Source organism: Ovis canadensis, chromosome 22 (genome assembly GCF_042477335.2).
Source record: "Ovis canadensis isolate MfBH-ARS-UI-01 breed Bighorn chromosome 22, ARS-UI_OviCan_v2, whole genome shotgun sequence".
In the NCBI taxonomy this organism is placed as follows: Eukaryota; Metazoa; Chordata; class Mammalia; order Artiodactyla; family Bovidae; genus Ovis; species Ovis canadensis.
Genome location: NC_091266.1, coordinates 55196802 through 55222591, shown reverse-complemented (window position 1 = coordinate 55222591; position 25790 = coordinate 55196802). Strand labels below are relative to the sequence as shown.

At 40.5% G+C, this 25790-nt stretch overlaps 1 protein-coding gene across 2 annotated transcripts in view; it reads left to right on the top strand.

Annotated features, from left to right (window-relative positions):
- MCMBP (minichromosome maintenance complex binding protein) overlaps positions 1 to 25790 on the top strand; it is a 38094-nt gene that overhangs the window by 7096 nt on the left and 5208 nt on the right. The window contains exons 2-14 of one of the 2 annotated variants that reach the window (XM_069567319.1): positions 10876 to 10961; positions 11559 to 11699; positions 11816 to 11857; positions 13868 to 13969; positions 14453 to 14597; positions 17140 to 17291; positions 18691 to 18791; positions 19859 to 20031; positions 20376 to 20499; positions 21694 to 21811; positions 23378 to 23543; positions 24467 to 24600; positions 25506 to 25670. In XM_069567319.1, the coding sequence (XP_069423420.1) occupies positions 10876 to 10961; positions 11559 to 11699; positions 11816 to 11857; positions 13868 to 13969; positions 14453 to 14597; positions 17140 to 17291; positions 18691 to 18791; positions 19859 to 20031; positions 20376 to 20499; positions 21694 to 21811; positions 23378 to 23543; positions 24467 to 24600; positions 25506 to 25670 (1649 nt within the window). Of the gene's footprint in view, positions 1 to 10875; positions 10962 to 11558; positions 11700 to 11815; positions 11858 to 13867; positions 13970 to 14452; positions 14598 to 17139; positions 17292 to 18690; positions 18792 to 19858; positions 20038 to 20375; positions 20500 to 21693; positions 21812 to 23377; positions 23544 to 24466; positions 24601 to 25505; positions 25671 to 25790 lie in introns of both variants that reach the window. The other variant, XM_069567318.1, reaches the window with a different exon arrangement.

Sequence of the window (25790 nt, the reverse complement as noted above, 5' to 3'; positions counted from 1 at the left end):
GCTGCCTTTTCAGCATGTGGCTGCCTCCACCAGCCTGGAAGCTCCCCCAGTACTTTTTGTTGAAAAAGACTATTCTTTCCCCACTGATTCAGATTGGCAGCTTTTTTTTTTTTTTCCTTTAAAAACTGTGTGTGTATATGTGTATGTATCAGTTGACCATTGATGTATAGCGTTATTTCTGAACTCTCAGTCCCATTCGGTTGATCTGTATGTTTACCCTTCTGCCGGTACTATGTTGTCTTGATTACTGTAGCTTTGTAGCAAGTTTTAAAATGATGAAGCATGAGTCCTCCAACTTTGTCCTTGTTCTTTTTTTTTAAAGATTGTTTTGACTCTTCAGAATCCCTTGTATTTCCATATGAATTCAGAATCTGTCATTGCTGCCAAAAAGGCAGTTGGCATTATGGTGGGGATTGCATTGAATCTGTAGTGCATTTAATTCTTTGGGTAGTAGAGAATAGTAAAGATGTCAGATTCTAACGCCAAACTGCTTCTTAGCTACACGGCCGTACCCAGGGCATTTAGCTGTAATCATTTTTTAATACTTCCTTTAGAAAGAAATGGCAACCCACTCCAGTATTCTTGCCTGGAGAATCCCATGGACAGAGGAGCCTGGTGGGCTACAGTCCATGGGGTCGCAAAGAGTCAGACATGACTGAGCAACTTAACTAACTTCTTTATACTACAAAATTATTTTCAGTAATAATCATGAAATGAAGCTATGTGCAGTGTTTAAGGTAATTACATATTTCAAATTCAATCTAGACATTGCTTCTATCAACTTCTTCCTCATCCCTGCTTATTTTAGAATTTTTTTTGTGGTTGTTGAGTTCTGTTATGACGACGTTGTTTCATGTTGGTACAGGTACCACACTTTAGATTTGAATAATCTTTATTAATTGTATAATTAATGAATTTTTTAAGCTCAACTATTTACTGAATAGTGTTTATACCTACTAAATAGTTTGAATTTTGGTCTTTTAGTCATAATTCAATATAATGATATTTTATATAAACAGTTCAATTATAAATGAATTTTGATAAAACTGAAACATCTATAAAAGACACAAACTAGAAATCTTTCCACTGATGTTACTAACTTTCCACTGATGTTCTTGATTCATTCTTTCCTGTAAAACAAATAGCTGTTTAAGAAAATGTGCTATGCTTAATTGCCCAGTCTGACTCTTTGAGACCCCATGGACTGTAGCCCACCATGCTCCTCTGTCCATGGGGATTGTCCAGGCAAGAATACTGGAGTGGGTTGCCATGCCCTTCTCCAGGGGATCTTCCTAACCCAGGGATCGAACCCAGGTCTTCCACATTGCAGGCAGATTCTTTACGGTCTGGGCCACCAGGGAAACTCATAAATACTGGAGTGGGTAGCCTATCCCTTCTTCAGGGGATCTTTGCAACCCAGGAATCAACTGGGGTCTCCTGCATTGCAGGTGGATTCTTTACCAGCTGAGCTACCAGGGAAGCAGGCCCTTAAGAAGAATATATTTCTATATTAAGATACGATTCAAATTCAGTAAAATGTTCACTTATGAGCAAAATTTGCACCCACTGCACCTCTCAATTCATACTATTTCACTGTTTAAAATATTAAACATAAAAAGCTGTTCAAGTTGTCCCATGGAAGATAGAATTGAAATAATTCAAGTTCTCCTTCATCTTTACAGTCACTGGGTTATTGTTCGTTTATTTAAAATCTTTCGTATACCTGTAGGACTCTAGAGTACCATAGGGCTTGGGGGATGCTCACTGCTCTAACCAAGTTTGGACTATTCCGTACCATTTAGAGGGCTTCCCAGGTGGCTCAGTAGTACAGAATCCGTCTGCCAGTGCAGGAAATGCAGGTTTTAAGCCCTCAATTGGGAAGGTCCCCTGGAGAAGGAAATGGCTACCCACTCCAGTATTCTTGTCTGAAAAATTTACGCAGGCAGAGAAGCCTGGCAGGCTACAGTCCCTGGTGTCGCAAAGGGTTAGCCATGACTGGGCATGCACACACGTACCTCTTAGAAATTCACTGTCCAGACAAATGCATGTGGCTGAGTCTGTTTGGGGAGCTAAGTATATAACAGAGGCTGAGATGGTTAGATAGCATCACCAGCTCAGTGTACATGAATTTTGAGCAAACTCTGGGAGATAGTGAAGGACAGAGGAGCCCGTCCATGGGGTCACAAAATGTAACAGAGGTTCTTCAAATAAACTTCTGTGCCAAATGAGATATTTATTAAAGGGTAAATAGTAAAAATGTAGTAATTGCAGCCCTATGGACTGTAGGCCCTCCAGGCTTCTCTGTCCGTGGAATTCTCCAGGCAAGAATACTGTAGTGAGCAGCCATTCCCATCTCCAGGGGATCTTCCCGACCCAGGGATCGAATTTGGGTCTCCTGCGTTGTGGGCAGATTCTTTACCATCTGAGCCACTGGGGAAGTCTGTATTAAAACCTCGCAGTAGTCAGCAGTTGTTCAGGATTTATACCAGCAGAAGGTTTTCAAAGGAAAAATAGTTGATCAATGACATTGTTTAGAATGGTTAATTCATAGTGATGGTAGAAGTGGAATGGATTTTAGTTTTATAATTTTTAGATTCTCTGCAGGAAAGCTATCTCCTATTGCTAGCACTTAGGCTAGACTACTCCTAACACTTCTGTAGTAGGTCACTGCTTGACCTCTCCTACTTCCTAACCTTGAGCGTGAACATGTCAATTAACTTTTCTTTACCTCAACTTTATCATCTGTAAAATGGGAATAACAAGAGAATCCCTTTTATTTTTGGCCATGTCCTCCTCCAGGGAATCTTCCTGGCTCAGGGATTGAACCTGCATCTCTGTGTCTCCTGCATTGGAAGGCAGGTTCTTTATCCCTAGTGCCACCTGGGAAGCCCCTGTATGAAACTGCGAAACTGTGTTCCAGAGTCGCTGTACTATTTTGAAAGAGCAGATACCATTAGAGATGTGAAAGAGTAATACAGACAGGGGAAGAGTAATACAGACAGGGAAGAGTAATACAGACAGGCGAAGAGTAATACAGACAGGGAAGAGTAATACAGGCGAAGAGTAATACAGACAGGGGAAGAGTAATACAGACAGGGAAGAGTAATACAGACAGGCAAAGAGTAATAGAGACGACGAGTAATACAGACAGGCGAAGAGTAATACAGACAGGGAATAGTGATACAGACAGGCGAAGAGTAATACAGGCGAAGAGTAATACAGACAGGGAAGAGTAATACAGACAGGGAAGAGTAAGACAGGCGAAGAGTAATACAGACAGGGAAGAGTAATACTGACAGGCGAAGAGTAATACAGACAGGGAAAAAGTAATACAGACGCGTGAAGAGTAATACAGACAGGGAAAGAGTAATACAGGGAAGAGTAATACAGACAGGGGAAGAGTAATACAGACGATGAGTAATACAGACAGGGAATAGTAATACAGACAGGCGAAGAGTAATATGGGGAAGAGTAATACAGACAGGTGAAGAGTAATACAGACAGGGTAAGAGTAATACAGATGGGAAGAGTAATACAGACAGGGGAAGAGTAATACAGACAGGCGAAGAGTAATACAGACAGGCGAAGAGTAATACAGACAGGGAAGAGTAATACTGACAGGCGAAGAGTAATACAGACAGGGAAAAAGTAATACAGACGCGTGAAGAGTAATACAGACAGGGAAAGAGTAATACAGGGAAGAGTAATACAGACAGGCGAACAGTAATACAGACAGGGAAGAGTAATACAGACAGGGGAAGAGTAATACAGACGACGAGTAATACAGACAGGGAATAGTAATACAGACAGGCGAAGAGTAATATGGGGAAGAGTAATACAGACAGGTGAAGAGTAATACAGACAGGGTAAGAGTAATACAGATGGGAAGAGTAATACAGACAGGGGAAGAGTAATACAGACAGGCGAAGAGTAATACAGACAGGCGAAGAGTAATACAGACAGGGAAGAGTAATACAGATAGGGGAAGAGTAATACAGATGGGGAAGAGTAATACAGACAGGGGAAGAGTAATACAGACAGGCGAAGAGTAATACAGACAGGCAAAGAGTAATACAGACAGGGAAGAGTAATACAGACAGGCGAAGAGTAATACGGGGAAGAGTAATACAGACAGGGAAGAGTAATACAGGCAAAGAGTAATACGGGGAAGAGTAATACAGACAGGGAAGAGTAATACAGACAGGCAAAGAGTAATACAGACGACGAGTAATACAGACGGGGAATAGTAATACAGACAGGCGAAGAGTAATAGACAGGCGAAGGTAATACAGACAGGCGAAGAGTAATACAGACAGGGAAAGAGTAATACAGACAGGTGAAGAGTAATACAGATAGGGGAAGAGTAATACAGACGGGAAGAGTAATACAGACAGGCGAAGAGTAATACAGACAGCTTTGTGGATATAAATTCAACAACTTGGATGAAATAGACCAGTTCTTTTAAAAATACACTATTAATTTCCTATTTCTGCTGTAATAAATTACCACAAATTTAATTGCTTAAAGCAACATAAATTTATTTTTTATTGTAATAGGGTTGGTTTGCAGTGTTGTGTTAATTTCTGTGTATAGGAAAGTGATTCAGTTATATGTATAATATATTGTTTTTAATATTCTTTTCCGTTATGATTTGTCACAGGATGCTGTATCTTTTTGAACTATAGTTTTGTCCCAGTATATGCCCAGGAGTGGGATTGCTGGTTCATGTGGCAACTCTAATTTTTAGGGTTTTTTTTTAAAAACCTCCAAACTGTTTTCCATAGTGGCTATACCAACTTAACATTCCCACCAACAGTGTAAGAGGGCTCCCTTTTCTCCACACCCTCTCCAGCGTTTGTTACACAGATGTATTATCTTACAGTTCTGGAGGCCAGAGTCTGATGTGGGTGTCACTGGGATAAAGTCAAGGGGTTCATAGGTCTGCCTTCCTTTCTGCAGCCTCTAGGGGATACTCTTGTTTCCTTGCCTTTTTCACTGCTTCTAGAGTTTGGCTGGAGAAGGCAATGGCACCCCACTCCAGTACTCTTGCCTGGAAAATCCCATGGATGGAGAAGCCTGGTAGGCTGCAGTCCATGGGGTCGCTGAGGGTCGGACACGACTGAGCGACTTCACTTTGACTCTTCACTTTCGGCATTGGAGAAGGAAATGGCAACCCACTCCAGTGTTCTTGCCTGGAGAATCCCAGGGACGGGGGAGCCTGGTGGGCTGCCATCTCAGGGGTCGCACAGAGTCGGACACGACTGAAGTGACTTAGCAGCAGTAGCAGCAGAGTTTGGCTAATTTCTTGTGTTGTGGCCCCCTTCAGTCTTAAAAGTCAGCAACAGCAAGTCAAGTTCTTACATGTTCAGTTCAGTCGCTCAGTCCTGTCCGACTCTTTGCGACCCCATGAATTGCAGCACGCCAGGCTTCCCTGTCCATCACCAACTCCTGGAGTTCACTCAAACTCATGTCCATCGAGTCAGTGATGCCATCCAGCCATCTCATCCTCTGTCATCCCCTTCTCCTCCTGCCCCCAATCCCTCCCAGCATCAGGGTCTTTTCCAGTGAGTCAACTCTTTGCATGAGGTGGCCAAAGTATTGGAGTTTCAGCTTTAGCATCAGTCCTTCCAGTGAACACCCAGGACTGATCTCCTTTAGGATGGACTGGTTGGACTTTCTTGCAGTCCAAGGGACATATATCTTAGTTCTCCTCAAATCTATATATGCAGTATATAATCAAACTGAAACTTAAACATCAAAATATAATCTTATAAAAATTTCAGTAGTCGTTTTCAGATGTTCCTCAGAATTACTTAGAAATGTTTAGAATCTAGAATAATCAAGACAGACTTTAAAGCGAAGATGAAGAACATCACTACCTAATTTTAAGACTTGCTGTCAGGCTATAGTGATTAAGACAATATGGTATTGGCATAAGGATAGACAACTCTTACCAGTTTAACAGAATACGGTAACGTAAAAACAGGAGTTGAGTTTGACAGTAGTACCACGGCAATTTACTTATTTTAAAAAATCTTATCTGTTGCTGCTGAGGGCCAGTGAGAAGACTTTCCCCAATTACAGCATCTATTTCTCATCAATGATGGACTCGGACCCATGCAAGTTTGCTAATTCTGTAGGAGGAAAGATTGACAGTGTATGAGTGAAGTTCCTTCTCCTTGACCATGGTTTTGTGGCATATGTTGAGTGAGTGGTTATTTTTTCGCATGTTTTCTCTTTGGTAATTGTGTGACAGTTAATTGTTACTCCGTTTGCCAAAGCAGTTTACCACTAGAAAGTCCTTTAAATAAGGCTGGAACAAATAGATATCTTTCTGGAAAAAAATGAGCCTTGATGTCTATGTCACACTAGAAACAAAAACATTAATTTGGTATATGATGGGTATTAAAAAGATTGACAAGATGAAGTATTGAGGCAGAGCACTGGATCTCTCATAGGCTGTCGGTGAGAGTGTAAAAGTGTGTCTGTCTTTTGTTCCTCAGTTGCTCTGACCACTTAAACTAGGGCAAGAGAGTGCAGGGGTGCCCACGTTCAGACGGCCAGGAATTCATGAGAAGGATGATAGTGATATGTATGTGCTCAACAGGATTCTTGGTTGCCCGTGGCCTAAGTCGATTCTGCTTAAACCAAGGAAGATGAACACGTTGTTTCAGGTAACAGTTCCTGAGTGGGCTAATGTCTGGCTCAACTACAGCCAAATACTTCAGAAATCAGCCTCTCTACTCCACTTTCCCCTGGGATGGCTTCGTTTTCAGACAGACCTCGGTCATTGTGGCCACAGGCAGCTGTAGGATTTGTTGGACCCAGCTGCTGAGCCTTATACCTGGGGTTGTCCTTGACTGAGGCCCCCCCTAACCTGATCATCAGAACTACTGTGAGGCCTCTGTCAGGTCCGCCCTGGGGCTGAGAGTGCGGGTGCTGTGGTTCCTCCTCAGGAGAGGCACTTGCTAGATAAAGGGGAAATGGGTGCTAGTCTTGCGAAACAGCCGATTTTTCTCAATGTTTTGTCTGTTTAATGTTTACTTCTCTGATTCCAGGAGCTGTGTCCCAGGCCCTTGTTAGAGCCTGGGAATGTAAAGGTGAATTGTTGATGAACAGAGAGTGGATCTGTAGCCTGGCATTGAAAACTCTGTGATGTGTTTGGTCTCATCTTCCTTTTGTTCGTTAGCTTTGTTCTTTTCCAGCCACTTTGTGCTCGCGTATTTGAATTTCCGGTATGTCCGTCCTTGTCTCTGGCTTACTATTACTGTTGCCTCCCCCAGAATGCCCTGTGTCTGCAATATGCCCACCCCTCATACCTCAACATGGTTCCATTATGCCTCTCTTCCCAGGCCTGGCTCAAACACCACCTCTTTCAGAAGCCCGCTCTGAAATATTTTGACTTTCATTATTTTCTTCTCTTTGCTTTTGCCTGCTATTCTGCCCATAGTTTATCTTAGCTCTCATGTGCTTGCATGCACCTCCAGGATATCTTCCCAAGCCAGGGATCGAACCCACGTCTCCGGCATTGGCAGGAGGATTCTTTACCACTGAGCCACCTGGGAAGCCCTGTCTTAGCTCTGCTGCTGCTGCTAAGTCACTTCAGTCGTGTCCGACTCTGTGTGACCCCATAGACAGCAGCCCATCAGGCTCCCCCGTCCTTGGGATTCTCCAGGCAAGCACACTGGAGTGGGTTGCCATTTCTTTCTCTAATGCATGAAAGTGAAAAGTGAAAGGGAAGTCACTCAGTCATGTCTGACTCTTTGCAACCCCATGGACTGCATGCAGCCTACCAGGCTTCTCCATCCATGGGATTTTCCAGGCAAGAGTACTGGAGTGGGGTGCCATCGCCTTCTCCTAACTTCCTTCAAGTCTAAGGATCCTGATAGCACCTGGCAGAGTGCTGGGCATAAAGTAGGCTTAATACATAATGGGTAGTTACTGTACTCCTGAGAATTTTGGAATTGTCTGCTTCAGTCCTTAAATTGTTCAGCAGTACCAGATGTTTTGTTAACATTTCATAACATGTAAGTTACTTCGCAGTAACTTGCTGCTTCCTAGTAACTCTTTAATGTAGTTTCATCGCCTGTGATGTGGTGTATTCAACCTTCTTACACAGATGCAGTCAGAATGGTGGTGTTGGTGGTCATGTCTGCTTGTAGGAAACATCCGTTTTGACTAGAAGCAGAAATACCCAGTCTAGTCCCCCCAGCCCCATTCAGTGATCCTTTATCGGCATGCGTTTAGTAGAGCAGTGCTTCTCAAGTTTCAGTGTGCACCAGAATCACCTAGAGGGTATCTTAAAGCATGAACTGCTAGGCCTCACCTCCAGGGCTTCTCATTCAGTGGTTCTGGGATGGGCTCCCAGCCTTGCTAACAGCTGCTCAGGTGGTGCTAGTGCTGCCAGTCTGGGAAGCTGCACTTTGAGGACCAGTTTACTAGGAGTAGATTTAACCCTTGGGGGCTTTGCTCTAGCTCAGTTGGTAAAGAATCCATCTGCAATGCAAGAGACCCGGATTGAGAAGATGCCCTGGAGAAGGACATAGCAACCCACTCTGGTATTCTTGCCTGGGAAATCCCATGGATAGAGGAGCCTGGCGGCCTGCAGTCCATGGGGTTGCAAAGCGATGGACATGATGACTAACATACACACACAAGGATTTAACCCTCACTGCAGTCAGAATCACAGAAGGCACTTTCACCTCCACGAGTGCTTTTTAATAACTGTCCTTTGCTCAGTTAAGTGAAAGCATTAGGAATCTGCTACAGCAGGTGTTACCAGGATCTTATGAGTGTTTCTAACAGAACCAGCTGCATAACAAATAAAGACAAAATTCCTTTACACCACATTTCCATAGCACTTGTGTGATGTATATGGTACCCATGCATTGTTGGAAGTATTGACCAGCTCTGGTTCAGTTCAGTTCAGTCTCTGAGTCGTGTCCGACTCTTTGCAACCCCATGAATCGCAGCACACCAGGCCTCCCTGTCCATCACCAACTCCTGGAGTTTACTCAAACCCATGTCCATCAGTGATGCCATCCAGCCATCTCATCCTCTGTCATCCCCTTCTCCTCCTGCCCCCAATCCCTCCCAGCATCAGGGTCTTTCACATGAGGTGGCCAAAGTATTGGAGTTTCAGCTTTAGTATCAGTCCTTCCAATGAACACCCAGGACTGATCTCCTTTAGAATGGACTAGTTGGATCTCTTTGCAGTCCAAGGGACTCTCAAGAGTCTTCTCCAACACCACAGTTCAAAAGCATCAATTCTTCGGCCCTCAGCTTTCTTCACAGTCAAATTCTCACATCCATACATGACCACTGGAAAAACCATAGCCTTGACTAGACGGACCTTTGTTGGCAAAGGTCTGGTTAGGTAGTTCTAATTCATGAAAACATGCGTATATATATATACCTGGTTTTTTTTTTTTTTTTTGGATGATTCACTTTTTAGTCTTGGCCAGTTCCCATAGTTTTTCAAAAGCTGGTTTCTTATCCTTAATATGACATTAAAAACACCTTTTTCTTATTTTGCAATCATCGTTGCAAGAGGTAGAGGTGTGCTGAATCTTGGGAGCAGGGCAAGTTTCATGAAAATTACTTGTTTGGTCCTGAGGCATCTCCTGTAGATTGCTTACTAGAGGGGAGAGGGCGGAAGTGACTGCTGTGGAGAACTTGGCTGTCACTTTTACTGGGTGGTGAAAATTAACGTCATGCGTGGAGAGAAGATGAGCATCTCCTGTCTCAATGAAGCGCATACAACCGTTCCAGGACACCACATGCTTACGTAGCACTCTGACTGGTAACGCGTAACCGCAGTCCACGCATAAAGAAACATCAGACAGACCCAGTGAGGAACATGCTGTTTTTTTATAATGGGTTTGTATTCTTCATTATCAGTGTCATAAAAGATAAAGATTGAGGAACTGTTCCGGAGTAGAAAAAGATTGAAAAGAAAAAATTGATAGCAGAAAGCAGGCTGCGATCCTAAACTGAATATGCACTGAAGTGGAAAAAATACAGGAGACAATAGTGATGGGTCGGGAGACTAGCTGGAATATGTGTGGTAGGCTTGGTAAAAAGAGTTTGGTATTGATTTCGAATTTCCTGAGATTGATAGCAAGTACCGTGGTTATGTAAGATAATCTCCTTATTCTTAGGAAACACACTGTACTATTTAAGTGAAAGTCGCTCAGTCGCGTCCGACTCTTTGCGGCCCCTTGGACTATACAGTCCATGGAATTCTCCAGGCCAGAATACTGGAGTTGGGTAGCCTTTCCCTTCTCCAGGGGATCTTCTCAACTCAGGGATCAAACCCAGGTCTCGTGCATTGCAGGCGGATTCTTTACCAGCTGAGCCACCAGGGAAGCCCAAGTACTGTTTAAAGGTAAAAATAAATGATGTGTGTGTAATGTAAGCTCAAGTGAGAAAAATGTGGGAGAGGGAGAGAGAGCAAGCGAATAATAAAGTAAATGGGGGCAAGGGTACAGGTGTTCTTTGTAATTTTCATTGTGACTTTTTGGAAGTTTGAAATTATTCCCAAATAAAAAGTTAAAAACAGTAGAAGAAGAACATGCTCTGCTTTTCATTTCAGGGTAATTGTAAAAGTGTTTTAAATCTGTATTAAAATGTTTTCAAGCAGCAGAGTGCTTTTCAGGTGATGGTTCCTGTGCTGCTCTGTCTGGGGCCTCATCTCTCACTGTGGAAGAGCTCTTGGGAAACTGTTAGCACCTGAGAGCCCGCAGGGGCTCAGCCTCACCCCAACTGTAATATCTAGCCCCCGACCCGGCAGCTTCTGGTGTCTTGTGCAGCGCTTCCAATAAGGCACCCTAAACTAATGTACCTTCAGCTTTGAAAAGTATATTTTTCTTTCAGCTCAAAATGGGGTTAATCCTGACTGGGAGAAGAAAGTAATAGAATATTTTAAGGAAAAGCTGAAGGAGAATAATGCTCCTAAATGGGTAAGCTTGTTATTGCTGTTTGCTGGGGGTGGGTGGGCAGGCAAGGGTTGGGCAGACTTCCAATTTCTCACAGTGATCCACATATAACTTAAAAATATATAAATTAACGTGTACCGCCCTCTGCCTTAAGTGCATATGTATTAAAAGATTTTGGTCTCTTGCAATTTAAATTCAAGCAAATAAATGCTTCTGTACTGGCACCTGTAGGTGGCAGTAACTGACTGTGGGAAAAAAAAAGGGCAATTGTGAGAACTTTGATCTTTTATTACCTTCATTTTAAAGAATTACTTGTATGAGTTTAAGAGAATAGCTCAACAAAGCAAATGCCTTTCTGCTAAGTGGAAAGTGTTCTGAAGGAAAAGCATCCTTTGACATTATAATCAAACGTCATCATACGAACTGAACTTGCAAGAATGTGGAAAGGACTTTTGTTCAGCAGTTGTGTTGTTGACCGTTGAAATCATTTGGCTCCTTGATGGGGCTTGATTTTGTATTGGGGGTGGGTAGGTGGGGAATGGCAGTTTGTCTGGATATACATGTGTATGTGCTTGTCTCTGCAGAACAGAGACTATTTTGACTTGTTTGTTTCCCTTTAAGGTACCATCACTGAATGAAGTTCCTCTTCATTATTTGAAACCTAACAGTTTTGTGAAGTTTCGTTGCATGGTTCAGGATATGTTTGACCCTGAATTTTACATGGGAGTTTATGAAACTGTTAACCGAAACACAAAAGCACGTGTATGTATTGCTTTTTTCATGAAACTTAGTGTTTACAATTAGTAGGATTAGCTTTGACCTTGTGTTGTCTGTGGCAGTTTTGATTCTGATATCTTAATATATTGTTTTGATCATAGGTTCTTCATTTTGGAAAATATAGAGATGTAGCAGAGTGTGGGGTATGTATACTTAAAATATATAAAAAACTTTTTAATGAGCTTTTTTTCCTGGGCAGGTAATATTATTTTCCTTTGGTTGATCATAAGTTTACTTATCTTGTATATAAGTTCTAAGAAGTCATGTGAAATGTTTTGTTTATTTGCCTTTTACTTGAGTTTCTCTGATATGATTTTTTTTTGATCTTCTAAAAATGTCTTAGAAGGTGTAATATTGTAAATGACAAAGTTAATTCCTTTCTTTTCCTAATATCTATACACTTGCTTTTAAAAATTACTTAAGTTCTTTAAAAATTAAAAGTAGAAGAAAAATGAAAGAATATTATTTCAGGGCTTTGCATGCGCTTAATTTTTTATACCTTTTTTTCTTTCTTTTGGCCACGTGGCACAGCATTTGGGATCTTAGTTCCCTACACTGGTAGCATGGAGTCCTAACCCCTGAACTGCCAGGGAACCCCCTACATGTGCTTCATTAAATTTGATTAAATCCTGCCCTCTCTTCCTGGGAAGAAAAAAGTAAACCTAAGCCTTCTTTGATAAAAGGAAGTAATAGAAACTCTCCTACATATCAATAATGGGAAAGGGAAGAAGAAAGAAGACAAAATCCTAGAATAAATATTCTAGCTCAGCAGGCTGATCTGTGTGGAAGAATGGCCCTAATTAGGAAGGTTTCTATAGAGAATGAAATATAACTTCCTATACTTTCTTAGAGTAATGGACTCGTGAAAGATGAATTCGTTTAATCTTTTGATGACCTCCAAGTCTCCCAGTGTCTTTTTTAAGGGCATTTCCATGACATGGTAATACATTGTTGTGCTGAGTCTAATGAGTCAACTTTATAATCCTGCGTTCCTGTTTATGGAGCCCTAAGTTACATTAAGCTGATAAATTAATACACAGTTTTTCTTCTAGTACACAGTAATGCAGTGTCTCTCTAACTCAGTAATCTCAACATCTGGAAATTGGAGAATAAAATGGATGAGGGTGTCCATCTGTGATACTCCCAAAGGCAAAGAGTTTGTGCTGTGTTTCTGAAGAGTCATAAGTAAGAACACCATACCAGGAAAAGGGTCTTTGGCCCTGGAAGGAAAGAAAGAAAAGCCGCTTTGCTTACACATACCATCTCAGACTCAATTGGTGTCTCTGGCTTTCTTTCTTTCTTTGCTTTTCTCTTATAAGATAGAATATAGATTCTGTTTACTTGTAAGGGATTTTTTTGTGTGCTATAAAAGTAATATGAGTGTCTTGAAATAATTTCTTTTTTTCAGTCTCATCTCAGAGTAACATCATAAGAAGTGTATCATTAAATTCCTTTTGGCTAATGTTGATAGCATTCCTGTGAGAGAGACAGTGGGATTACCATGAGTGTTGTCTTTGAAAAAAGTTTAACAAAGTACTGTGTTTATTTTAGGGATTTAATTTTGTAGCCTAGGGTATTATGTATTTTGGATTTGAAGGAAGCTGCAGTATTAATTGGGCTTTCCTGGTGGCTCAGACAATAAAGAATCCGCCTGCAGTGCAGGAGGCCTGCATTCGATCCTTAGGTCGGGAAGACCCCCTGGAGGAGGGCATGGCAGCCCACTCCAGTATTCTTGCCTGGACAATTCCCATGGAGAGAGGAGCCTGGTGGGCTACAGTCCATGGGGTTGCAGAGTTGGACACACTGAGCAAGAGTTTGTGCTGTGTTGCTGAAGAGTTGTAAGAGTGAGCACCGTACCAGGAAAAGGGGACTTTGGCCCTGGAAGGAAAGAAAGAAACAAAACCCACCTTGCTTATACATACCATTTCAGGCTGCCCACCTTGCTTATACATACCGTCTCAGGCTGTACGCACTGCATTGATGATTGCATTTGAAGTGATTTTATGTCAGTTTTCATTTCAAAAATGATAGTTTAGATTTACTAGTCGCTTGTTAATTAACTCCATATGAAGTATTTACTGTGATTTTTATAAACAATCTGAAAACACAGTTGCTAATTTTTTTTAATAAATAAAATTTTGTGAACATCACAGCCTCAGCAAGAAGTTGATTTAAACTCTCCACGAACTACTACTTTGGAGAGACAGACATTCTACTGTGTTCCAGTGCCTGGAGAATCTATGTGGGTAAAAGAAATATCCTTTATCTGAACCTTCTTATGTGTTGAATGCTTCCTGATAATTTTCTTAATTGAAGAGATAACAATTCATTTTCTTTTTTTTCAAGATTAGTCTTTTTACCTCAATGAAGTTAGCTGGAAAAAATAAATTTTTTAATTCTTGTTTCTTTTTTTTAATATATTGAGGTGTAGTTGGTTTACAATAGTGTATTAACTTCAGGTACAACATAATGATTCAAAAATTTTGGTAGATTTTACTTCGTTCATATTTATTATAAAATATTGCCTATATTTGTGGTGCTATGCAGTATATCCTTGTAGCTTATTTTTTTGTATACATCAGTCTTCTTTTAAAAAAGTATTTTTATTTTAACCAAGCTACGAAAGTAGTAAGTAGTAAGCTACCAAAATAGAAGTAGTCTTTTATTAGTCATAGAGGTAGCATAATTTTAGGATATTCCCCATTTCATGGAAATCTTTCTTTAACCCTTCATTTAACGCCTATGTTAATGCCAACCAAGCTCGAGTCAGCCCTTCAACGTCTTACACCCCCAGCCGGCACAAGAGAAGCTATGAAGATGACGAAGATATGGATCTGCAGCCCAGTAAACAGAAAGACCAGCACGTGACTGCCAGACAAGCAGGTAGCGTGTGCCATCCCGCTTTCCGGAGACTTCCGCTCTCCTGCCATGGATTCATATTTAGAATTCATAGCTCTATCGTGTAGCTGTAGATCTAGGAGCTGGCAGTGATTTGGCAACTTTGCTTTCAGGTTTAGCAGAGTTACACACAGTTCTGAGAGTTTTGACGGCTGCGCTCTGGTCAGTCAGTCTGTGCTCCGTAACTGAGCAGTTAGGCTCACCTGGAAGAGGCTGCTCTGCTGTCACGTGTTCAGGGTCTCAAGTTGGGAAGCTAGAAAAGGGCTTTTGTGTTTCTTCCTATTTATTTTTTATCTCAAACTTTAAGTAATATGAAAGCCTAGTAGTCTACCCTAAAAATGACTTACTTGTATCTGGAAACGTCCTTTCTTAATTTCTTTTTGCTCTAATTTAGTAAGACTGAGCACATTGGAGGAAAAACGTGAAGTTTTGGTACGCTGGATTACTTATGCCTAAACTTTAAAGCAAATAACCCTTAGAATAGTCACAGTTCTGTTTGTTCTATTTAAGTAGGTTTGTAGTAGTTTATGTATTAAAATATTAATTAAAACGTAAGTAATTCTGATTATACAAGGAAACCAAAAGTTGAAATTTTCTAAGAGAATTTCAAAATTGGTATACATCATTATTGATTTGCCAGTCACAGTTTTTATGAGCAGTGAATTCCTTCATATGCCAGGTAGATAAGTTTGTCTTTATTTCTCCTTTTATGTCCTGTCACTTCTTAAAGGCAGAGGAAGTAAAACAAATGAGTTAATTTAATCTGAAGAGTGGGTTGAGAGAGCAAATATAGCAATCAGTGGTAGACAGAGATTTACTACTGAGTTTCATTTAACCATATATTATTCTACTGTATAAGTTCATATTACTGTATGTCTTTAAGCTAAGGCATATTTTAATATTTTTAAAATTGAAATGTTTTACACCAAATACATGTGAATATAATAGTATTCTTTTTCTCTACTCACTCCCAGATGTTTATTAAAATTAATAGTGCATCATAACAATAACCTAAATACATATTAGAATCCAGGGCATATGGTAATTCTCTTCCTTAACATTTAAGCTGTCGATGCTTCTATTTCTTACCCATTTTGTTTGAATGTCATACTTCAGGGCTTTTGAATACATTTGAGAGCACTAGTTATGTAAAGTTTTACCTTGTTTGTGTCTTCCCTTGTGTTTCAAACAGTAAACAATCTGCCTGCAATATGGGAAACCTGGGTTCAATACCTGGGTTGGGAAGATCCCCTGGAGAAGGGAATGGCAACCCACTCCAGTATTATTGCCAGGAGAATTCCACGGACAGAGGAGCCTTGAGGGCTACAGTTCATGGTGTCACAAAGAGTCAGACACAACTGAGAGACTACCATTTAACCTTGTTTGTTGGTTTCTAGGCAATCTATCAGACTGTGTTGTGTATATATATGTATATATTAAGCTGTTTCGGAGATAAGTATAGATTCACATGCACTTACAAAAGAAAATAGTACAGAGAGATCCCCATATATCCTTGATGCAGTTTCAAGTGGGTCAACATCTTATATAATTATAACATCTTGTATAATTATAGTAGAATATCATAACCAGGAAATGGATATTGATATGGTCCATAGACGTTATTCAGAATTCACATTTTTATATGCGCTTACTTTTGTGCAGTTTCATCACATATGTAGATTCATGTGACCACTACCACAGTCGGAACACAGAACAATTCATCCCCTGGCTCTCTTACGTTGCCCTTTATAATCACATCTGCTTTTCTGCCTCCCTACTGGCAACGACTAATTTGTTCTTCATCCCTATAATGTTGTCATTTATGAATGTTATATAAATGGAATCATACAGTGTATAGACTTTATAGATTAGCTTTTTTCGTTCAGCATAATTTCCTTGAGGTCTGTCCAAATTGTTGTTTTTATCAGTAGCTTATTCTTTTTATTGCTGAGCAGTATAGTGTGGCGTGGCAAGCTATATTTTAATTCTAACTAGTTACCAGTCCTAAATTGTAACAACTTTAGGGGTACAAGCTATCTTTAAATGATCTTTGAAGGCCCAACAATTAGTCTGACTCCTGGTACAGAGTGGAAGTTAATAGTTGTTTAGTAAATAAGTTTATTGCTATGTGGTTTTATTCTGCTTAGTAAGTAGAAAGAAATATATTCTACCAAAGTGTTTTTGTTGTCTGTAGACCCATATACTCAATGGAGGGTCAAAGACGTTAAATAACCCTATTAAATATTAACTTTTAAAGTCACATCTAGGAGATTTGATGGGGGAGGGCAGGAGTCTGCTGCCGTTCTATTGCAGGGGAAGGTGACCACACTTCCAGATCTTCTTTGTTACCTTTACAGGTCAAAAGGGCTTCTAATGTGTGTTACTTCCTTTAAAACGGGAACAACTTGAAGTTTGCAAGCTCAGAAATATATCATTTCAGTCAAACTCCAAAGGCTGTTTAGGAATGTTCTTTATCTCCAGGAAGCCTTTGAAATGACGATGTGTAATGCTGTCCCTTTGAATTTAGGGAATGTTGGTGGTCTTCAATGGAGTGGCGAGCCAAAACGTTTAGAAACGGAAGCTTCTTCTGGACAGCAGCTGAGCTCCCTAAACTTCTCTTCTCCTTTTGATCTGAATTTTCCATTGCCAGGAGAGAAGGGTCCTGCATGCCTCGTGAAAGTAAGAAAAGTCTTTGACGGCTCTGATGCTGACAAAGATGTGCTAAGTGTCTCAGAAATTAAAACAGAAAAGTCTTAGCATTTGTGTTAGCGAGTTTTCTCTTGCTGCTGTAACAAATTGCCACAAATTTAGGGGGTTTAAAATAACAAAATTTATCATCTTAGAGGCTTTACACCAGAAGTCCAGTGTGAATCTCACTGGGGATAAAATGAAAGTGGCTGCAAGACTGGTTCCTCTCTGAAGACTCCAGGGGGCAATCTCTCTTAGCCTTTTCCAGCTTCTAGAGGCTTGTGACCTCTTCCTGCATCTTCCAGCGCAGCAGTAATACAGCCAGCCCTCTGACCATTTTTTCATAGTCTCATCTCCCTCTGGCCGTAGGTAGGAAGGATTCTCTAATTTTAAGGACATGAGTAATTAGATCAAGCCCACTCATGCAGTCCAGAGTAATCTCCCCATCTTAAGGTCCTTTAATTTATATAAATCCCTTTTACATGTAACATATTCAAGGATTCCAGTGAGATGTGGATATGTGTATGGTGGGGAGGGGGTATTATTTTATCTACCACAGCATTGTCTTCATTTTAAAAAAATGAATATTTCAAATAGAGGTGAAACAGCATTTAAATTAATATCTATATTCTTCCTGTATCATTTCTAAGTTACTAATTTCTGCTTTATTTTCACCATTCTTTCTTTTCTTATCAATTAGATTTAAAATAAGGTAGAAGAAAATCTGTTAACAGTTCGTTCGCCTGTCCTGCTCATTCTGGTTTTTTAATCGTGAGCAGTGAACAAGTGATACAAGTTTCAGAAACAATCAGTGAGAATTTCCATTCTTAGTTGTTATGGCTCTAAGTCAAATGGCACCTCGGCTGTGCAGCACAGGAAGCAGAATTAGCCCGTTTTTCCTTCTGTGCTGCTTTTAGCTCTCACCAGTAAGAGGCCGTGACAGTTTCTAACGTCCATCTTGACAGACGGCTTTGAAGGTTTGGCTCTTTATTGTGAGAAGCCTCATGGCCATTTGAAGTCTGTGTCAGTCCTCCTAATACTGCATAGCTTGTGAAGTCCAAAGTTAGTAGTACTCAGTTTTCCCCATCTCAGTGTAGTTAATAGATTTTGAGATAATTCATGTTTCTAGTTTTAGTTCATCCTTCGGGAAAAGCTTTTCTCTGAAGCAGTGGGAAAACAGACATTGGTCAGGAGTCCCGTGTTTTAGTTGTTATTTTCTAACCAGCAAAATGGCTTCAGGTAAGAGCCTTACCCGCCTTGGTCTCCATTTATCAAATAAAGGAGATGCTGTGAGGTTCATTTTCTGATTATTATTACTTCAAGGCTAATATCTTATGCACTTTTTGACGTCATTGAGCCCTAACTGTGATTTTGTGTGGCCTCTCGTTAGGTCTATGAAGACTGGGATTGTTTTAAAGTAAATGATGTTCTTGAGTTATATGGCATACTCTCTGTGGATCCTGTGCTAAGTATACTGAATAATGATGAAAGGTGAGTCTCTTTTGAAATAATTTCAAACTTTGAGAAAAGTTGGAGGATGGTTATATAAAGAACTCCCTTTTCCCTTCATTCAGATTTACAGGTTGTTAACACTTAGGCTCCATCTGATTTGTCATTTGTTTCTGCTTATCTTTTTATACATACATTTTTATACATACGTAGTTTTTGGAAACACTTGAGAGTAAGTTGTATATGTCATATCCTAAATCCTTGCTGTGTCTGTATTTCGTATATAATCAGAGTGTAGCTACAAAGTTTGGAAATTTGCCTTGAATACACAATGCACTAACCATCGGCCGCACTAACCATCGGCCACACTAACCATAAATTTCACCGAGTGTCTCAGTGCTGTTCTTTCTGAGTCTTCCTCTTGGTCCAGGATCCACAGGATCACTCGTTGCATTAACCTGGAGCAGTCTCCAGCTTTTAGTTGTCCTTCAAGGCCTTGATACTTTTCTTTTCTTTTTTTACTGTCCTTCAATGTATTGACACTTTTCTTGACACTGTGAGAAAATTCACTTCTCATAGTACAGGGGCACCAAGGTTGAGACAGCAGCATTTAGCGAGGGCCTGTTTCCTGGCTTGCAGATGGCTGTCTCCTTGCTGTGTCCTCACATGGCAGAGCAGACTCTCGACCCTGAAGGGTACAGGCCAGCTACTCTGTAGGACGTCTGTCCGTTTGGGTTTATCTGATGTCTCCTTGTGATTAGATTCCAGCTATGCATTTTGGGCAGAAAACTACAAAGTGATATGTTCCTCTCAGTGCATCACGTCTGGAGGTACAGTGTCCACTTACTGGTGAAGTTCTTTTTGATCACTTTGTTACATTTGGTGCACACATGTACATACATACGCCTTTATCATGATACGACGTGTGTAGGTAGCCTGAAATCTGTCATGTAACAGTTTACGAAGAGGAGGAGCATTTTTCTGTTCTCAGGAGAAGTCAGGTGGAACTGTCCTCGGCTTGAGTTCCCATGTCATTTTCAGAGACGGATGTTACTTTTATGTGTGTACAGCGGCCGCCTCTGAGCTGAAGCTCTGTCGTCTCTTGGCAGGGACGCCTCTTCGCTGCTGGACCCGATGGAGTGCACGGACACGGCTGAGGAACAGAGGGTGCACAGTCCTCCTGCCTCCTTAGTGCCAAGAATCCATGTGGTCCTAGCCCAGAAGCTGCAGCACATCAACCCCTTACTGCCTGCTTGCCTCAACAAAGAGGAGAGCAAGACCTGTAAGTGTAAGTGTGACGCCTCGTGGCCCAGAGCCTCACCCAGCGCGGGAGCTGAGTTTTGTGGAGCTGTTGCTCAGGTGCTCAGTGGTCAGGAAAAGTTCCTCCAGCGGTCACCATCGCTTTGCCCACTTTCCTTTGTGTTAATTCTCTTCATTAAAATGAGGCCCCTCCCAAAGGTATGCCGCTTGTCCTGTCTTGACAGTTGGCATCACTCACGGGCCAGTGCTTGACGTCCCTGCCAGTTGTCTGCTGACGTGCACTGCTTTGTTGCATAGTTACTTTTTAGCCAGAGGCGCACGAGGGCCTGGCGTGTCTGCTGAATCTGGTCGCCCTTCTCTCTGCAGTTGTTTCCGGTTTCATGTCCGAATTGTCTCCAGTCAGAGCAGAGCTGCTTGGCTTCCTCACTCATGCCCTTCTGGGAGACAGCTTGGCCGCTGAGTACCTTATATTACATCTCATCTCTACAGTGTAAGTGCTGTGTTCCTGGGAGTTGGGTGTTTCGTTGAGAGGGACAAAGAAGAGGAAGGTTTCTGAGATCATTTGTTTTGTTTATTCGGCTTCATCACCAGATGGTTTTTATTCGTTCAGTGCAACAGCTGTTACGCCTAATCTCAGATATTCCTTTTTTCAGCTTTTCTCAGGGTCATGTGTAGCATTTTGATTGTATCTCCTTAAATGTAAGAGCTAAAACTAGGTATAGAACCTAGCTGATGAATGAAACAAGCTGTCTTGTCATTTTTGCAGTCTGTAAGTCCCCTATTTATACATCCTGAGGCTCTGTGTCTACAGTCTGTGAGGCCACTAGGTGCACATCTCACTTGTGCATGGATGTGAGCCCCTCTTCCTCTCACCTCGATAGAGCTCTTTGTTTTCTGATTTCAAAGTAATGTGCGTGCCTTCAGTAAGCTACGGCATAAAGAAGAAAGCAGAAGCTGTCTGTAATCGCACCACTTAGGGATGGTATCAGTTAACAGACCTTGGTAGCTGATGATATCAGCTTTTTTTGTTTCCATGTGTATGCCTCCCTACTTGGGTCTCAGTTGTACTCTAAATAGATGATTAGCTTGCTTTTATCATTAATAAATATTAAACATTCTCCCATGGTAATTCTCCATGAGCCTTTTAATGGCTGTACAGTATATTTCATTATAGACAGTTGTACTTTTCCCCTAAATGTTAGGCTTCCCTAGTTTTTCTCTGTTTAAATAACTCTGTAGTAAACATGTTTGTCCTAATAAATCTTTCCTCAGGTAGGATTTGAGACAGTAGTACATAATGGCTGAATGCATAGATGCTGGAACCAAATTGGCTGTGTTCAAGTCCAGCTCTACCACTTCATGGCTGTATGAATGTTGGCATATTATTTAAAATGCCTCAGATTTCTCATCTGTAAAATGAAAATAATATTACCTACCTCAGAGTGCTTGGGAATTAAATGATAAAGTACTTAGAACAGTACCTGGCACGTGGTAGAAGAACAGTACCAGCACTAAGTATTGGCTGTTACTTTTGTTATTGTTTCTGTTTTTTAAAAAAGCTGATGAGAGTAATCTGCTTTATTTTTAATGACAGTATTAAGCTAATTTTTCTTTGTTTGCCTTTTGATGGAGATCAGGAAATCACCTGAGTGTCTTATTGGTTCATACCTTTTTTTTCCCCTAGATACACAAGAAGAGATGTTCTTCCACTAGGAAAATTTACGGTTAACTTGAGTGGTTGTCCACGGAATAGTACCTTCACGGAACACTTATATCGAATTATTCAACATCTGGTTCCAGCAGTAAGATCAATATAAACACGTGTTATAAACCTAAGTATACTTTAAAAGTCCATCTAATGGTCTTTCATTCAACCCAGATATTTAACTTTGAGGTTTTAATAGATCTCATTAAGGGGAAACAAAGCCTGCCCGGTTTCATAGTGTAAAATGTACTTAGCTCTAAACATTTCACTTTTCCTTTGTTGCCTTAGCGTGAATTTCTTTGAATAACAGTTAATACAACTGTAGTGATTCCTTTAGCATTGTACTCTCCTTTGATGCCAGTTCGTTTGTACAATTTGGTATCCTTTGTGTGCTTTAAAATTTTAAATGTCAATTAACTAAATTGTAGGAGCATAATTCTTTTTAGTTGAGGAAATAACTTTATCTCTGCTGCCCAAGTTTAATTCCTGTTTGAAAGTCAAGCTACCTTTATTTGCCAGAGCATCTGGAATGAAGTGTTTGTGTGGTGGTAAGATCTTAGGGGAATAGCTTCTGATTATTTGTGTGCCTGGCAATGCTGATCACACCTTACTTTGGAAATTTAAAAGATTGAAGTAGATCATTCGTTTAACCAGTGTTTATTCAGTGTCTTCTAGGCCCTTAAGAGACACAGCAATAGACCAGATAGACCAGCATTCCTCACTCTCCGTGACTTACTTTACACTCTTAAAAATCATTGAGGACTCAAAGAGAAATTGTTTGTGTGGATTGTTTGTATCCTCAATTTACCATGTTAGAAATTAAAAACATACTAAGATAGTCATTGAAAACAAATCAATTATATACGAACATAAGTAAAATTGCGAAAATAGCTATTTTTTCCAAACAAAAAAAAATCAGTGATAAAAGTGGCATTGTTTTAAATTGTTGCCAGTCTCTGTAATGTCTGGATTAATAAACAGCTGGATTGGCTTATCTGTTCCTGCATTCAGTCTATCGTAACATGATGTTTGACTGAAGTATACGAAGGAAAGCTAGCCTCACACAGATGAAAACGTAGTTGGCGAAGGAAGGACTGTGTCAACAGCCTTTTCAGATAACTGTGGATGTTCTTTTTGGATGTTCTGATACTGAACGAAAAACTGTCCGTGTGGTATTTTCTTCAAAAAGAGTTTCGAGTGTGAAGTCTGAGATCTCATCAGTGAGCTTTTTGTGCTCTGCTGTCATAAACCCGTTGGTCTCTTGCACACTGAATGGATCCTTTATCCGGGATTTTGACCTCATGGGACCCCATAAACGGGTCTTAGCAAGCTTCTGGTGATATCTTTTTTTTTTAAGCCTCTGTGTATTTGAGATACATATACCAATATATAGTTGTCTATGATTTGTTTCTGGTTCACTAGTAAAATAAAAACTATTCTCCAGGAATACTGAACAGGATAGTTGAGAATAAACTAGCTCATAGAATCAGAGAAATTCTTACTTAGGATGTAGAAATTTTTGTTTCTGAGAGCTCCAGAAACCATGAGCCTACTCCCTTAAAAATTGGTAAGATCTTTCTCTCCTTATAAAAGGTAGTGTTTAACTCCAAATACATATTTTCTTAAGAGTGAAACTTGCTAATTAGGAAATTCCTCTTTGCAGTCTTTTCGGCTACAGATGACTATAGAGAACATGAACCATTTGAAGTTCATTCCCCACAAAGACTATTCGGCCAATCGCTTGGTCAGCGGGCTCCTGCAGCTGCCCAGCAACACTTCGCTTGTAATTGACGAGACTCTCCTGGAGCAGGGGCAGCTGGACACACCAGGTGTGTGCACCGACGTTTCCCCACCACCTCTAAGTCCCAGTGAGGCCAGGCTGGGTAATGGTTTCCTAAAAATATAACCGTGAACAAGGGCAGATTCACACTTCACAGATATTTAAGATAAAGGCTTGCTCTGTGAATTTAGGTAAAGCTTATATGGTAAACAAATAAGTTGTGTACATCAGCTGTGTTTTATGATGGTCTGAAAACTGTACCATGATACAAGTAACCTTTTTAAAGGTTGCAAGGCAGGAGGCTTTGCCTTTAGTCCTATATTATCTGAAAAGAAAAGTTGTAGAAAAGACCTAATAAAACATTTTTTTACCAACCAATGTGATTAAACTTTTTTCCCAAAGAATCAGAATATCTAGAAGATCAAATGGCTTGAACTGAATGTGATGAAACACGTTATGAAATAATGAGAAAGCAGATTGCTCTACCTTGCTCACATGAGAATGCAGAAGCCCCTTTGCTAGTAATCGGTTCAGGAGGTAAAGGTAGAAAGAGCAGGGTTAGACTGGGTAGAACTAAGGCAGAAATGATCAGAAAGTCATTAGAATTCAGTAACCTCATCTCTGTAAAAACCGTTTTGGTCCTGCCAGATTATTTTAGCCCTGTGGACACATCACATACAAAGCAATCTTACTTTTTTGGGAATTATTTTCTGTCTAATTGCACACCCGATGCTTGATAGTAAATTTTGGGTGGGTGGGTAGGGAATCTTGGCTCCAGAAATATGTTTTATCTATCTGGACAAATATTGTCTGTGAACCCTCTTAGTTAATGGTCGTTTAGAAAATTGGACAGTGCCTCTCATATTTTTTAAAGCAGTAGAAATCTCATGTCTTATTATCAATGTCAGCAAAACTAATTTGGTTAAGTAATTAAAATCAAGTGACTGAAAAATTATTTTCCTGCTTTTGTAGGTGTTCATAATGTGACTGCCCTGAGCAACCTGATAACTTGGCAGAAGGTGGATTATGACTTCAGCTACCACCAGATGGAATTTCCCTGCAACATTAATGTTTTTATTACTTCAGAGGGGAGATCGCTCCTGCCGGTACGAAGGGTCATTTTGAAGTGGAGGGCAGTTACTGGAAAGAGATCTGGACTTTTGCTTTGTTTCTTGGCACTGCTTATTTTTAATAAGTTAAACTTGTTTTAAAATTATGGCTGCTGATTATTAATGAGGAAATTAAATATTTTGGTTCTCTGGAATGAACACCTCGTATCTATAAAGAAAATCACAAGGCAAGGAAAGAAAGCTGTTGGCAGCAGAAACCCCCACACGTGGGGAGAGAAAGTAGAAGCTCTCTGTAAATTGCCTGATTAACGTCCAGACCTTGGTTCTTGTTGCCTCTGTTCCACTGTCTTCTGCGAATCTTTTGTGAGAAATATTTGAGAGTTCCCTTTAGAATGTTTCTAATCAGCCTGGTTACTTCAATGCTTCACGGAAGAGCACCTTTACTTCTGAGTCTTTTAATGATGAGAAATACACCCAGTTGCTTGAAAGACGTCTAGTTGCTCTGTATAACATGCTCACCCGTGATGTATGAGGACTGCCTATGAATGGGAACGAGGTGGCCCAGTGGTGAGTTTCTGTAGTGAAAGTGTCATTTGCTTTATGTGGTGTCTAGAAATCCAGTTTAGTAAGATACAGAGTACATATTCCATGATGAAGGAAACATCTGAAACATTGTAATTAGCCAGTTTGTAGAGATGCACTCTCTTTCTATATGCTTACTGATACCACTGAGGAAACATAAGTAACCAAGAAAAGGCTAGCTTTGGTAATTATTGTTGGGTAGTTACAGTTCACATAAATTAATATTAAAAAGTGACCTCCCCCTAATAATAAATCATATTTCCTATTTCCCTCAGGGGTCTGATAGAGCTGAAGCATCCCCTAAAAATTTGGTTCAGGTTAGGAACTTGGAAAATGCTGTGCACTGTTCCTCTTTTTAGGCAGACTGCCAGATCCACTTGCAGCCACAGCTAATGCCACCAAACATGGAGGAGTACATGAACAGCCTTCTCTCAGCCGTGCTGCCCTCGGTGCTGAATAAATTCCGCATCTATCTGACCCTTTTGAGGTTCCTGGATTATAGCATCTCTGATGAAATAACCAAGGTGTGTTTAGCTTAAACCAAAGGATTTCTCTGTGTTGAATTGGAATAATCCATTTACATTCGCTGTAATTACTGATGAGGTAATTTTGCTATTTGTTTTCTGTGTTATATAATGTCTTTT